The sequence below is a fragment of the Exophiala xenobiotica genome (genome assembly GCF_000835505.1).
Source record: "Exophiala xenobiotica strain CBS 118157 unplaced genomic scaffold supercont1.5, whole genome shotgun sequence".
NCBI lineage: Eukaryota > Fungi > Ascomycota > Eurotiomycetes > Chaetothyriales > Herpotrichiellaceae > Exophiala > Exophiala xenobiotica.
In genome coordinates this window covers 3,416,014-3,429,195 of record NW_013562490.1, presented here as the reverse complement: position 1 = coordinate 3,429,195, position 13,182 = coordinate 3,416,014, and the positions used below count along the sequence as shown (strand labels likewise).

Below are 13,182 nucleotides of genomic sequence, written 5' to 3'. Positions count from 1 at the left end.
GTAAGATTGGTACGAGTCAGGAGCAGGTATCTATTTACAGGTACCCGGAACACATTGTGAAGGTGTATATCAACATGCTCTATTCCGGTGCTTTTGACGGATGGTCAATCCCTCCGACAGGAAACACTCATCCATACAAAAGGATTTCCTTTCTTCCAGAATACGTCGAAGCACCCATTCCCAAGACCTCACCTACGAGACATTGACTCGCCCTTCCACTCACTTCCACTTTCTTTTCATTTCGAGTCTCTCACACACACATCCTATCTCATCAACCAAAATGCCCCAGATCGTCTGCCACGCCGGCCTCGGCGAGGACTTCTACTTCGCCTACTGCCCGTCCCTAGTTGCCGCCATCCTGTTCTCCGTCCTCTTCGGCCTAACCACGCTCCTCCACACCGCGCAGGCCATCCACTACCGCAAACGTTTCGCCTTCATCCTCATTATGGGCGGCACGTGGGAAGCGGCAGGCTACATTGTCCGGATCCTGTCCATCTACCGCCAACTCAACAGCACCCTCTACACCATACAAACGCTCCTGATCCTCCTCGCGCCCTTGTGGATCAACGCCTACATCTACATGCTCTTGGGCCGTATGATCCATTTCTTCCTCTCGTCCGACAGCGTCTTCAAGATCAAAGCACGCAGTATCACGCGTATGTTCGTCCTGTTCGACATCACGGCCTTTCTCATCCAGGCCACCGGCGGGACGATGGCGGGCCCGAGTTCGAGCGCGCAAACCCAGAAAATCGGAATGGACGTCTACGTCGGCGGCGTCGGCGTGCAGTTGGGATTTCTCGTTATTTTTGTCAGCCTCGCCGTGCGATTCCAATTGAACCTGAAGAAGCAGTCGCAGTCGCGAAACAGATCCTCCATCACCACGACCTCGAACGTCGCCGGTAGCGGAGAATATGCAGCAGTCGCGAGCGATGCATACAGCTACTACCCAGCTACCGACGAGGAACAAGCGGGACATGAGCCGGGCCTTCAGGGCCCGCACAAAGAAGAAGGCGGCTATCCATACCCCGACCCACGCATCGCCAAGGGGCTGTTGATCACTCTCTACGTCGTAATGACGCTAGTGATCATCCGCAACACGTACCGTCTGGCCGAGTACGCGACGGGCCAGGACAGCGTGACCATCACACACGAGTGGTTCGCGTACGTCTTTGACGCCGTGCCCATGTTCGCGGCAAGCGTCGTTCTCAACGTTTTCAATCCGGGAAAGGTCCTGCAGGGCCCGCGAAGCGATTTCGGAGAGCAAGACAGGGAACGGAAGCAAGTGAAAAAGGATATGAAAGCCGCCAAGAAAGACGCGAAGAAAGCCGGCAAAGGGAAGCAGAAGGGTGATGGGCCGGCTTACGCGCCATTGGAAGGGCGCTGAAGATTTTGCATTCTGACCGTGGAGGAGTCGATGGGTAATGGGTCGGATCTATTGCGAAGCACTTCAGCGAGCATGTGATTGGGATTGGGATTAGAATTGAGAATTGCGCCGAAATGGATCTAGAGAGATACTTGTTCGAACAGCTTCACCTTATGTTCAACGAGCACTCAGCGCGTGTATAGTATATGTGGTTTTCTGTCTCGCGAGATTGTTTTGAAGCAGATTGTGAACGCAATTGGAGTCAGCATCAGGCTGAGAGGATTATGAAGTTTCTGAATAGGTATCCAAGTTTGTACTCGCAGCACCAGTCCATATTTCTTGCATTTCTAAGGCCCCTAGTCGTGTCCAGTTCCGAGATCCCTAGCTCGTCACAGCCATCCAACGTTCCCGTCGAGTATGAACCCGGTCGCGGGTAACCATCCCCACTCATCCTCATCAGGGAGTCCATTTGGAATTTCGCAAGTTGAACCACTGCTGCTTGTTGCGACTGTCCTTGTAGCCTGGAAGACGCTCGCACATACTCTCGTGCCAGGCTCGAACGGCATCGTCATAAGCTTCGAACAACTCCCGACCAGGATTTGCAGGCCGAATTACTCTGGTATGCAAGTTCGTCGGTGCAGCAGGCTCCTTTTTGAGTCGTAACTTCAGTGCTCTCAGAATTCCTCTTGCGACCCCGTGTCGACAGACCGTCCCACTCTCAATCTTTTTGACGTGCTTCTTGCGTCTCTTCTCGGCCTTCTCGGAAGCCCAGGCCGACAGCGACGCTGAGACAGGGACACCGCCATCACCGCCACCGTAGAGGGTCATAGTCGTGAAGGTGGGTTGCTCCTCCGCACTCCCACGCACCAATGTCCTCCTCGTGTGTTTGAGGACTTCCAGGCGAGTGTCCTGCCCTGCCAAATGCTGATGGATAGCAGAGAGCTTTTCATCTCCGACTTCGTCGTCGATATGACCATGCATGACAGGATGCTTTTGCCGAGTTTTGTCGAAATAGTCTTGCTGCACGGTGTTCCGAAGATGTTCAGGCACAACGCAATCGTTGATCAATGGTGCAGTACGCCGTTTTGGTGTCTTCGACGATGAGTTAATATCAGACGGACTTGGCGTGGCTGGTCTCTTGCGAGTCGCGCAGACTTCTTCTGCTTTCCCGTGTCCAGCTTGCGCTTTCCGGGCGGGTGGCAAGAGAGGCTTCTTGAAGACACTCATGCTTGAGGTGAGGTGAGGCGTGCGTCATGGTCAAGATGTAGAATGGCAAGACGAGCCCCGGATAACTATGGCAAGAGGGTGATATGGCGACAGTCTCGAATCCTTTTCGTGTCGTTTGCAGAGTGGAATGAGTCAGAAAAACGTGGCCAGAAGCTGCCATTTATTAGAGAAGTGACTGTGAACTCCTGAAGTAGGCCCTCATGCCGGTTCTCAGGTCCCATTCAAACCGGAAATCTACCAGACTCGAACGCCTTGCTATTCACATAATTGACAAGGGATTTCGCGGACAACAGTATCTTAAAAGACGCTGATGTAATTGCCTATCCTTTCTTTTTGGTTCTGGGCAATGCATTCGGCGATCCAGGTGATGTTGCGGATTTCCTAGTGAAAATGTTAGCTCACAGTCACTGCATTCGTCAATATAGACCAACCTGTTCTCTCAACTTCACCCACGCGTATATGACTGCGTGAGTGAACTGTCGTGTGAATACCATCTTTGACAGCTCCATCTCCTTCTGGTAGAACATGTCTTCCAGTGACTTGGATTCGTTTCCCATCCCTCCAGACATGTTGCCGCCACCAACGCCACCTTGGTTGAAGCCGACCTCATCGAAAAATCGCTTGTAATCACCAACGCCACTAACAGCAAGGCCGACACCCTCCAAATCTTCGGCTCGTGAGAGCATTAGCATGCCTTCTGGGTAGAGCTTGCCGAACTCAGGATACAGCTTTCTACGTTGTTCCTTCGTCAGCTCGGTGCCGAAAGAATTGATGGTGATGTTGATGGCTCGTCTATCTGCTTCGAATTCTAGGATTTCTGACATGATCTCGCCGGTCGGTGTGAAGGCCATCTCCGGGTCATTGTTGACAAAATTGTAGAAGTCTTCAAGGTAATTCTTGTACAGGGTGTTTCGTACGATCTCGATGTTGAGCTCATCCAAATCCTGATGGCTCAGACTGCCTTTGAAGTACGGAGCTAAGGGGGTCTCGATTAGGACCGAGTTATACAGCTCTTCAATGTTGGTGGCCACGCAAAGTACAGGCATCGTCTCGAACCAGCCCAGCGGGTGACACCTCTCCAGCAACTCTTTGGTATCTCGTTCGTGTAGTGTTCCTGTGATTAGAAGTGCGACGTTGTCGATCATGTACGAGTATGTGAGGTATTCCATAAACTTTGCTAATGAGCCCGTTGCTTGGCCTTGAAGGTATCTGAAGTCTGCGACAAGCTTCTCCGTCGTCTTGGATGCAAGAGCGGATGTAGAAGGATTCGGGGGTAGCGACGAGAGAGCCTCGCCATAAGCTGGGCCGAGTTGTGTCTTGACGTCGTCGATGGTTTCGCATTGCGTGAGCTAGAGCGAGTCAATACTATGCACGTTGCTGATGTTCCGAGACCGTACATTGCCATAATTTGTGTTCGTCAGAAGGGTGTTTCGGTATCCGCGCACGATACCCTCCAAATAACCACCATTGACGTTGAACAATAAGCCTGCAGTGGCTCGTTAGATGTATGATTTCCTCGAATCCTAAGGTCGACGTACCCTCCATCTTGCCTGTGCAACTTGTTCCAAAAGCCTTCTTCCAGAGACTTGTACTTAAGATCCGAGCTGAAACAGGGCTGTGTGATATCGACGATGGTGTAGACCTCCTGGTGTATGAAGTGGTGTCGATGAATAGGCAGGCGAATAGACATGATCGGTCATACCAGCTGTCCACCTGTCGCAGCTGCGCCCGCCCGCTATAGTTGCCCTATTGGGAGCTTGGCGCATAGTGGGTTCAGAAAATTGCAGCTTTCACGATTTTTTGGAGACGAGATGAAAGAAGTTCGCTCACAAGACCATTTATTGTCTATCTCTTACCCTCATTACCTGCGTGTAGGGCGCAATATCGAAAATGACACTCCTCATCCTTACCGAGACCGCCGCCGGCTATGCACTGCTCAAAGCAAAAGACAAGAAATTACTCAAGCGAGATGATCTTGCGTCCGAGCTGGAAGGTGTCGAAAATGTTACCTCCGCCCTCAAGCTGAAAGAATTCCAGAAATTTGACAGCGCTGCGGCTGCACTCGAAGAGGCGGCGGCTATTGTGGAAGGAAAAGTCACACCCAAGCTGTCTTCTTTGTTGGACACTTTGAAAGATGAGAAGAAAATTTCTCTGGCCGTCGCAGACCCGAAGTTGGGAAATGCGATCGGAAAGCTTCCTGGTCTTGACATCAAGGCCATTGCCGACTCAGCGACCGCCGACCTCTATCGAGCCATTCGAGAACACCTCCCCTCCCTCATTCCTGGGTTAATGCCGGACGACGTCAAGACCATGTCACTGGGTCTGTCACATTCGCTCGCCCGACACAAGCTGAAGTTCTCTCCTGACAAGATCGACGTGATGATCGTTCAGGCCATTGGACTGCTAGACGATCTGGACAAGGAGCTGAACACATATGCGATGAGAGTCAAAGAGTGGTACGGGTGGCATTTCCCAGAAATGGCTAAGATATTGAACGACAACCTGGCCTACGCAAAAGTCGTGCTGAAGATGGGCATGCGCACGAATTGGGAGAACTGCGATTTAGCCGAGATCCTGCCTGAAGAAATTGAGGCAGCGGTCAAGGCGGCTGCAGACAGGTCTATGGGCACAGAAATCACAGAAGAAGATCTCGAGAACATTCAAAGTCTTGCGGAGCAAGTGGTGCAATTCACCGAATACCGGACACAACTGGCCAGCTACCTGTCTGCACGTATGACAGCCATCGCACCCAACCTTACGACCCTGGTCGGCGAGCTCGTGGGAGCACGATTGATTGCCCATGCAGGCAGCTTACTCAACTTGTCCAAGAGCCCAGCTAGCACGCTACAGATCCTTGGAGCCGAAAAGGCACTTTTCCGGGCACTGAAAACAAAACACGACACTCCTAAATACGGTCTGATTTATCACGCTTCTCTGATCGGACAGGCGTCAGGCAAGAACAAGGGTAAAATGGCCAGAATTCTCGCTGCCAAAGCCGCCCTTGGTCTCAGAGTTGATGCTCTGCAAGAGTGGGGTGAGGATGAGGCCAACATTCCTGAAGACGAGAAAGCGCAGCTTGGTATCGAAGCACGCGCAAATCTCGAGCGGAAGCTGGCCGCCATGGAAGGCAAGCCTCTTAAGCCTAGAGGAGTTGCTATTGGCCCTAATGGAGTTCCGGGCACGACTCAGCCGCAGAAGTGGGAGATCAAGGAAGCTCGAAAGTACAATCCCGATGCAGATGGCCTTGCTGGGGATGAGGCACCAGCCAAACAAGAGAAGAAGTCCAAGAAGGACAAGAAACTCGTCCAAGAGATCCCCGAGGACACAATTATGGAAGACGGCGAAGTTGATGACGAAGAGGACGAGTCCCAGCCCGACGAGCCCATAGATGCTGCCGAAGCTGCCGCCATCAATGGTGTCAACGGCGAGAAGTCTGCAAAGAAGGCCGTCAAGGAGAGGAGGCGTGCGGAAAAGGCAGCTCGGAAAACGGCCAAGAAAGAGAAGAAGGAAGGAAAAGCGGAAACAACTGACGAGACCAAGATTGAGACGTTAGCCGCTCTGTGTGGTCTCAGTGTCGAGAGATACAAGCGAAAGCTTGAGCGAGGAGAGATCGAGTTCACAGAGGACGGCAAGCCAGTTTCAATCTCGAAGAAGGATATTAAGAAGGCGAAGAAGGCCAGTGAGAAGGCAGCAGCTGCTTCGGCCAATGGCGAGGTTGATGGCTCCAAGAAGCGGAAACGGGTAGAGGAAGAGATCGAGCCGGTCAAGTCAGAGAAGAAGAAGAAGAGGAAAGAGAAAGCATGAGCGACTGATCCGACAACTGCTTCTCCTTCTTGACTGTTCGCATCGTTCAATTGCATGGCGTCTGGGGCGGAGTCTGATGGTGGTGGACCAAGGTCTATGAGAAAATGTACAATTTATGGGGGTGCTGAATGGCATAGTGTTGGTTCAGTGTCATCCATGTGCGGCATAATAGTTGCATAGCTGGCAGATATTGCTTGAAACCTACCTTCAAAGGTTCATCTGAAGAAATGTACTCTTTAGTTGCTCAACGTGCACAGCCACGACAGCCTACTGAAGCTGACTGATGTTCCCTTTTCACCGCCTTTCACTATCCGCCCGCGATGTCCGGCAGAATTAATTTTCTGAGTACTCCGCACCCGACTCACCGACAGACTTAGGATCTCGTGTTTACTCACGATTAACCTCGCAATCAAGCACAATGTCTGGACTGCTTATGCTCGTCTACATCTCCAACAGTGCTATTGTCGTCTGCGCATAGTGGATGCCCTGGTGACTTGAGGAAGGCTTGCGACTTGCAGGCGGAAGCTATCCGCAGCATACTCTCCCGAGTTCATCAAGATGAAGGTTAGAATTCCTAGTGGACCGACTCAGGAATGGTCTTTGAAGCCAGAAATACAGAAGCGCTGACTGCCTAACGAATATAGGTTCTTGATCCTCAAGCAGCTCTCCTTACTACTTCGGAAGTGCATCGCTTCTTAGCCAAGAATCCACCACGGCCGTCGCCAAAGAACATTGGGTCTTACCAGTCAGTAAACTTGAAGAACTACGAACGTGTCCGGGAAGATGTATGGAGTGACCTCACCACCGAACGTCTCGGACGGGACTGACTGTCAGGCGTAGTTCCAGCATTATGTGGCGAGCACCGTACCCTACATCGAGAACTTCCCACCTCCCGAGACCTTCGTCAAAGCGGTAGTACCTAAGCTGCGGAACTTTGGTCTGACCAAAGCTGAAGTATTCAACTTGATCAACCTCGGAGTTGGCCTGCCTAGGAATCAATCTGCGTCGAAGTCCGATGCACCCGACGGCGAAATGGATGTCGACGAGGAACAAGCGGCTGAAGATGCCGGAGAGCCAGATGATCGACAGTTATTATCTTTGATCATTGAAGAGCTGGAAGAAAGATTCTCGGGCGAAGAGGGGGAAGCCAAAATTGAGAAAATACTCGCCACCATGCGAACAGAATATGACCGCGCCCAGGTAACGGCCGCAGCCAACGGAGCCAATGGCACGAAACGAACATGAAGCGTTTAGCAGCATACTTCTTTGCTATTCACACAGACACCCAGCTTCCGAGCGTCAACAGCATCCGCCGGTCACTTTCAGACATCCAAGTTCACAGCGACCAGGAACAGGGCAACTGCAAAGGGCCAGCGAAATGGTCCAAGAAAACTCATACCTGGCTGCATTCCAGACACTCATGTGTCACAGAGCTGCGACCAAAGCTGCATTCAGGAGGATGTACTGCATGGTTACCTGGTACCTAAGGTCTTTTTCGAATTTCAGGAGATCGACTGTTTACCGATTGTGAAAGGGGTTAACCTCTTTTGGCTCTAAGAGAGCAAGACAGATCTGTTGGAGAGTGCTGTTGCAGATTTGGAATACTCAGCAGGAGTGCTGCCGTCAATCCTCCAGGAATTATTGCGTCTGAAGCTTCTCGGAAGTGGTGTGCTTGGAGATTGTCAGTCGGCTTGATCTCGACAATCGCTACTGATACGGAGTAGGGGGACTAGTAGGATCGCACTTGGGTGCGGTGCCCTCTCGACTGATGAGAGGGATCTGCATTAGGTCTGGGATATTCCGTACAGGATTGCTGGTTCTTCGCGCCTTTTCAGCCGCAGATTGGGGTCCAAATTAGACAACAAAGGCTTGAGCCCCTGGCCGAGCCTGCAGTGCCCTGCCAATATTTGCTACTGTAGCTTGAAGCACGACATGGTCCTAAGATGTGATGGAATACGAGCGCGTTTAAATTGATCACATGCTAGTCAAACAAAGTCTTTTTCAGGAGGATTCCGTAAGTCTTACCCGGATTCTGCAGCACGAAGTAGCATGTTACACAGCACGGAATCTACTTGCAATGATGACTTGCTTACCTGGTAGTCCTAACATTAAGATACACCTAGGAAACCTTTTTGCATGAAAAGTGCCATACTTTATGCGTTGCTGTACCTCCGTACGGAGTACATACATAGTAGTACCTAGGTACTGTGCACAGTAGTATCAAAGAACGCCAGCCCGGTCGTGATTATAGGATTCAGCTCGGACCAAGGCGTAGTATCTCACCGTGCTCACACCATTCATCAATCTCCACAGCAGCAAAGTCAAGCCACCGCGGTGGTTTCAAGTTGGTGGAATGCTCTCGACTTCCTCATACGAGGTGCTTTGTACTAACTCCTTCGTGTTCCTTCGTGTCCATTCCCATTCATCTTGGCAAGGGTCCAGGACTTTTCCTTTTCTCGCTTATCTGCTTCGTCCGCTCACCTCGTTCACAATACTCCGCAGTCTTCAAAGTATTGGGTCTGTGCCACAAGCCTTGCAAGGCACAGGGCTGAGAGCTGAAGGACCCGGCTCGTGTTTCACAGTATCGGCTCAGGCGATACGCCTCCCGATGAGCACAGAAAGCGTTACGACCTGGAGCTCCCAATGAGAACAGAGCATGCGAGTGATGAGCCTGATGAGACCGACATGCTCCTTCCCGTGGAAGGATCAGACCTTCAAACACATCCCCCCGACCATTTAGGTAAGCTTGGATCAGCGACCGAAAGGGATTGTGCTTGTGCGCCCTCGATATCACCGCACAGACTCTCCGTTCGCGTTTCCTTAAAATAGCATTTCCCATACTCAGTACCATCGTTTTCCTTTCGACTCGTCCTTCTCGTTGGCTTCTCACATTCCTTCATTGCGCATATCTTACCTGTCTCTATTCTGCCATCTCACCTTCTTACAACGCAACACAATGAATCAACAACCACACACCCAAGGTCCAATGGTGGCAGAAAAGCAGTCAGTTGCCGGAGCCCAGGCCTATCCGAACGGCGTACCCTCAAATGGAGCTCCTCACCCGCACTCTCATGGCGCTGGAAAACGCGGAGAATGGTCCTTCGGCCTGTTCGACTGTTGCTCTCCCTTCGGAACATGTAAGGAACTCACCTCAAAGGAGTACTCCACGACGTAATCCTGATCTCTCGCTAGGCTGTCTGTCATTTTGGTGTCCTTGTATTCTCTACGGCAAGACGCACGCCCGGGAGCATGGTGACCCAGATTCAAGCGGCGTTAACTCATCGGTATGTCCTCCAGAATTTGTGCCCGGCTCTTCCATGTTGGACCAATAAGGTCCGCTAACCTCGGCGTAGTGCTGCGCTTGGTACATGTTGTCGTGCTTTGCTGCTCAGGGTATCCTCCAGTGCATGACCCGAGGTTCGATGCGTGAGAGGCATGGTATCGAAGGTGGTGGTTGCGGCGACTTCTGGACATCGTGCTGCTGCACTTGCTGTACATTGATCCAGGAGGAGAAGGAATCGATTGTCCGGAACACTGGGATTGATCCCAAGACAGAACAGCCGTACGTATCTCCAGGGCAGATGAACTACCCTTGAGAGGTGTCTTGGGCGAAGAGACACGTTGTGATGGTGATGGTGATTCTGAAGGAGGAGTTGGTTTCAACGCGTATTTTCATGGATGGCAGCGCGACAAAGGGTCGAAAGGTGATTTCTCTCAAACGTCGCTCGATTTCCAGATTTCGAAATATTTGCCTCTGACTTGAATTGGAAATGATGCTGAACCCTTGAGCTATCGCTATGCATCGTCTCAGCTGCGCTTGCTCTCCTCGAGTTCTTGCACTTTCACATTTCAAAGTTTCGTGGCAGCTTATGCCGCAACAAATTTCGGAATCTACTGTAGTATGTCCCTCGTATGCCCAGCCGCGAGTTTCTGAAATCCTTATTCAAAGACATACATTTGCTACGAGCTGAAGTCCCGGATTTATCTTGTTGGTCACGAAGTACCAGAATCTACTCCGTACAACTCCTCGTATTTCATGCCGTTGCAACACCATTCAACGGCCCTATCAGATATGGGCATCTTGATTCGTCCTGTCCGGCGTAGTCTCCATTACACTCGAAAGGCGACACCGTTGAAGCTTGGAGCAGGTGGTGGAAGTCTATGAGCAAGTCATGTGGAAGAGCGAGAATCGATTGGCAAAAGCTTTCTGACAGACATTGAATTGATCTTCTTCTTTCTTTGTCTCTTTTCCTGAACGTATACACATATCGCCCATCTACTGCTCCTCATCTCCTCATTGACAAGCTATGCCATAATACTTCTCCACTTGATCTCATCCTTCGCCATGCTCATGCCATGAATTGTGAGTAAACTAAAGGCACACGCCCTAAAAAGCGGTCCGATAAACAAAGGCCCAGCTGATGAAGGCGGAAAGATATGATGAGAGAGATATCCGCCTTCTGATGGGGGTATGAACGGCCCATACGAGAGATGACAACAGTGTGCACTGTCCTGCCTTGAGACAATCTCTTCACACTCGTCGAGGCTTATCCACTGGAACTGCCTTCATCCTCGCGCTGCTTTACACATGGATATTGTGTACGTCTCGTTGATGGGATATAAGCTTCGTCTGTGTCTGGGGCTGGCCAGATTGCGTCCTGTTCCTGGTCAGGGCTGGCAGCCTACCCTCATGCGTGTATCCATGGCCCATGCCCTGCGCTCAAGGCTAGTCGGACTCCTCGCTCAAGCTGCCCGATCATGTCATCTGTAGGCGATTCTGGTAGCCACTTTCTACTCTGCTTATGTGATCTGAGGCATCTATTCCGAAAAAGGACCAGGGAAGGAAATGAGGACGTGAGATTCTGTTAGGCTTGTCGCTTCCGTATCGTCGCATCGTGCTCATCTCCATGTCATATCCAGTTCGCGTTTTCCTGCTGCTGGCTCTCCTGTTGGCCAGCAGGCTTTCGTCTTGCTTTTGCGGGATTTTGTTTCACTTTCGAGACAGTGCTGTTGGCCTGACTCTGACTAGCCATAATAGCATCGCCATCGCCATCAGCAAGCTCGTCCTCGGCATCCTCATCCTCCTGCTCTCCAGGAGTCTCCTCCGCCTCTTCATCTGGATCGCCGTCCACCGTTCCCCCATATCTTTCATGCCATAACCTTGCCTCATCTAGCTCGTTAATGTCTGCAGGTTTCGATCGTACCCACTTCATTCTTGGACCACTCTTAGCCCGCTCCGAAACTCGAAAGCCGTAAATCTTCGTTTCGTAAATCTTGCCTTTCCCTAGACCGGGCGCAAGATTATTTGTTGCAATTCCATTGATTGTCGCGGGCTGAGGTGGCAGGGCTGGCTGAGGGTTCGTCACCACGTGTTTATCATCTTTTGCCGGCGTGATTCCTGGAATAGCAGGAGGTTGCGGTAACGTAAGACTCGAGCTTCGACTGGCCGTGATACCTCCACGCGTCGCGTTTGGCTCATTGGGACTTACTACGCTTTCCACGTCATCAATTCCTTGATTCGTTGAGTCTCGTGCTCTCTGTTTTTTGACGGGGGCAATTTCCAGATCTGGATAAGACATCAAAAACAAGTAAGGGAATGTCGTCCCGAAGAATGCTCCGTCAACCGCCTGGAATCGGGAGTTTGGAGGAGTGTAAGCGTCCAAACAACTTGGACAGAACAGCTTGACTGTCTGTTGACCAGGAGTATCTGTCAAGCCCACTGGTAACACTTTCGCGCCAGCACAGTAAACTCGCGGGCAAAACCCAAAATGCGACAGTTCGTACTTTTCCATCATCTGCTGAATACCCGGTCTTGATGTGATGTACCGAGCGTGAATCAGGCCATACAGAAGTTCTGCAGAGGACTCGATTACCGATGTGTCAGAGGACGAGCGACCATGCCGTCTACCGCCAGCTGGAACACCTGATTGTCGCCTTGCACCACCATTCGCAGCTGGCTCGTCCAGTTCGTCCCCCAATAAGCCGTCATCCTCCTCTTCTTCCTCTTCGTCCTCCTCTTCGGACAGCGCCGAGGAATTTGTATCTGAAGGTTCAACATCAAGAATCATTTCCAGGGCATCCTTGTACATTGGTACTTGTGCTTGAAGACCTGTGAGGTTGAAATCATCTTCAATAAAGTCCTCGCTAACTTCCGCAAAGTACTCGTGACCCACAAGGCTGCAAAATTGGCCGATCCAGCTGTCTGGACTTTGAGACGAGGATTGCGACATGTCTGAGATCGTGGCAGAGGAACTGGTAAATTGCTGGTAGTAAAGAGATTCAGAGTACTCGGAATCGATTTCGAGCCTGTCCAGGCCGGCGGCCAGAACGGAGATTGGTTCTGCAGACAGATTGGCAGAGCTGTTACCTGCGCAATGTCGAGGCGCAGTTGTTCGCTGAAAGAGGTATTATCGTACCAGCAAGGTGGGCGGACAGAGATGTGGATGGCGCGGGGTGGAGGGGTTTAGAGTAGGTGTTGAATCGTAGCAGTGCGCTCAAGGCATACAGCCGTTCAACACTTTTCTTCTGACGAAAATTGAAGTAGGTCTCGGTAGCAGAACGCTGCGAGATCGAGGGGACTCTCGGGCCAGGAGGGGAATTGGACGCTTGGGTACTGTAGGCTGCACTTGGACAGTCACCGTGGGTCGACGGGCTATGAACTGAGCAGCACTACCAATAAAGACCCCGTGGCAGTTTCACTCAGGGAGCGAGGTCTCTTGGGAGGAGAACGCGGATCGGGTGCGTATGAGTGAAGAGATAAGTGTATTCAATTGAACATCTGAGACCCA

General features: G+C 51.4%; 7 protein-coding genes across 7 annotated transcripts; 4 read left to right on the top strand and 3 right to left on the bottom strand.

The window, feature by feature from the left end:
• The first annotated feature begins 120 nt into the window (after positions 1 to 120).
• Positions 121 to 1,630, top strand: PV05_09069 (uncharacterized protein). Its single transcript, XM_013458630.1, has one exon. The coding sequence runs from the start codon at positions 281 to 283 to the stop codon at positions 1,382 to 1,384; it is 1,104 nt and encodes a 367-aa protein (XP_013314084.1). The 5' UTR covers positions 121 to 280; the 3' UTR covers positions 1,385 to 1,630.
• A 189-nt stretch (positions 1,631 to 1,819) lies between these two features.
• PV05_09068 (uncharacterized protein) lies at positions 1,820 to 2,590 on the bottom strand (the record flags this gene model as incomplete). Its single annotated transcript, XM_013458629.1, has 1 exon — positions 1,820 to 2,590. The coding sequence occupies one exon, from the start codon at positions 2,588 to 2,590 to the stop codon at positions 1,820 to 1,822; it is 771 nt and encodes a 256-aa protein (XP_013314083.1).
• Positions 2,591 to 2,887: 297 nt separating this feature from the next.
• PV05_09067 (V-type proton ATPase subunit D) lies at positions 2,888 to 4,135 on the bottom strand (the record flags this gene model as incomplete). The annotated part of the gene is made up of 4 exons (XM_013458628.1): positions 2,888 to 2,971; positions 3,022 to 3,939; positions 3,988 to 4,076; positions 4,129 to 4,135. The coding sequence occupies 4 exons, from the start codon at positions 4,133 to 4,135 to the stop codon at positions 2,888 to 2,890; spliced, it is 1,098 nt and encodes a 365-aa protein (XP_013314082.1).
• Positions 4,136 to 4,433: 298 nt separating this feature from the next.
• Positions 4,434 to 6,599, top strand: PV05_09066 (nucleolar protein 58). The gene has a single exon (XM_013458627.1). It carries the CDS (start codon positions 4,481 to 4,483, stop codon positions 6,392 to 6,394), a length of 1,914 nt encoding a protein of 637 aa, XP_013314081.1. The 5' UTR covers positions 4,434 to 4,480; the 3' UTR covers positions 6,395 to 6,599.
• A 197-nt stretch (positions 6,600 to 6,796) lies between these two features.
• Positions 6,797 to 8,395, top strand: PV05_09065 (uncharacterized protein). The gene is made up of 3 exons (XM_013458626.1): positions 6,797 to 6,958; positions 7,039 to 7,179; positions 7,235 to 8,395. Exons 1-3 carry the CDS (start codon positions 6,953 to 6,955, stop codon positions 7,637 to 7,639), a joined length of 552 nt encoding a protein of 183 aa, XP_013314080.1. The 5' UTR covers positions 6,797 to 6,952; the 3' UTR covers positions 7,640 to 8,395.
• A 511-nt stretch (positions 8,396 to 8,906) lies between these two features.
• PV05_09064 (uncharacterized protein) lies at positions 8,907 to 10,373 on the top strand. The gene is made up of 3 exons (XM_013458625.1): positions 8,907 to 9,531; positions 9,587 to 9,678; positions 9,748 to 10,373. Exons 1-3 carry the CDS (start codon positions 9,351 to 9,353, stop codon positions 9,988 to 9,990), a joined length of 516 nt encoding a protein of 171 aa, XP_013314079.1. The 5' UTR covers positions 8,907 to 9,350; the 3' UTR covers positions 9,991 to 10,373.
• A 218-nt stretch (positions 10,374 to 10,591) lies between these two features.
• PV05_09063 (uncharacterized protein) lies at positions 10,592 to 13,148 on the bottom strand. Its single transcript, XM_013458624.1, has one exon. It carries the CDS (start codon positions 12,622 to 12,624, stop codon positions 11,305 to 11,307), a length of 1,320 nt encoding a protein of 439 aa, XP_013314078.1. The 5' UTR covers positions 12,625 to 13,148; the 3' UTR covers positions 10,592 to 11,304.
• Between the last annotated feature and the right edge of the window lie 34 nt (positions 13,149 to 13,182).

What these genes read in the sequence shown, in the direction of transcription:
- PV05_09069 (XM_013458630.1), top strand. Translation starts at nt 281, where the DNA reads ATGCCCCAGATCGTCTGCCACGCCGGCCTCGGCGAGGACTTCTACTTC.
- PV05_09066 (XM_013458627.1), top strand. Translation starts at nt 4,481, where the DNA reads ATGACACTCCTCATCCTTACCGAGACCGCCGCCGGCTATGCACTGCTC.
- PV05_09065 (XM_013458626.1), top strand. An exon ending in ACGAACGTGTCCGGGAAGAT is followed by an intron (nt 7,180 to 7,234) that starts GTATGGAGTGAC and finishes TGTCAGGCGTAG; the next exon opens with TTCCAGCATTATGTGGCGAG.
- PV05_09064 (XM_013458625.1), top strand. Translation starts at nt 9,351, where the DNA reads ATGAATCAACAACCACACACCCAAGGTCCAATGGTGGCAGAAAAGCAG. An exon ending in TTGCTCTCCCTTCGGAACAT is followed by an intron (nt 9,532 to 9,586) that starts GTAAGGAACTCA and finishes ATCTCTCGCTAG; the next exon opens with GCTGTCTGTCATTTTGGTGT. An exon ending in CAAGCGGCGTTAACTCATCG is followed by an intron (nt 9,679 to 9,747) that starts GTATGTCCTCCA and finishes ACCTCGGCGTAG; the next exon opens with TGCTGCGCTTGGTACATGTT.
- PV05_09063 (XM_013458624.1), bottom strand. Translation starts at nt 12,624, where the DNA reads ATGTCGCAATCCTCGTCTCAAAGTCCAGACAGCTGGATCGGCCAATTT.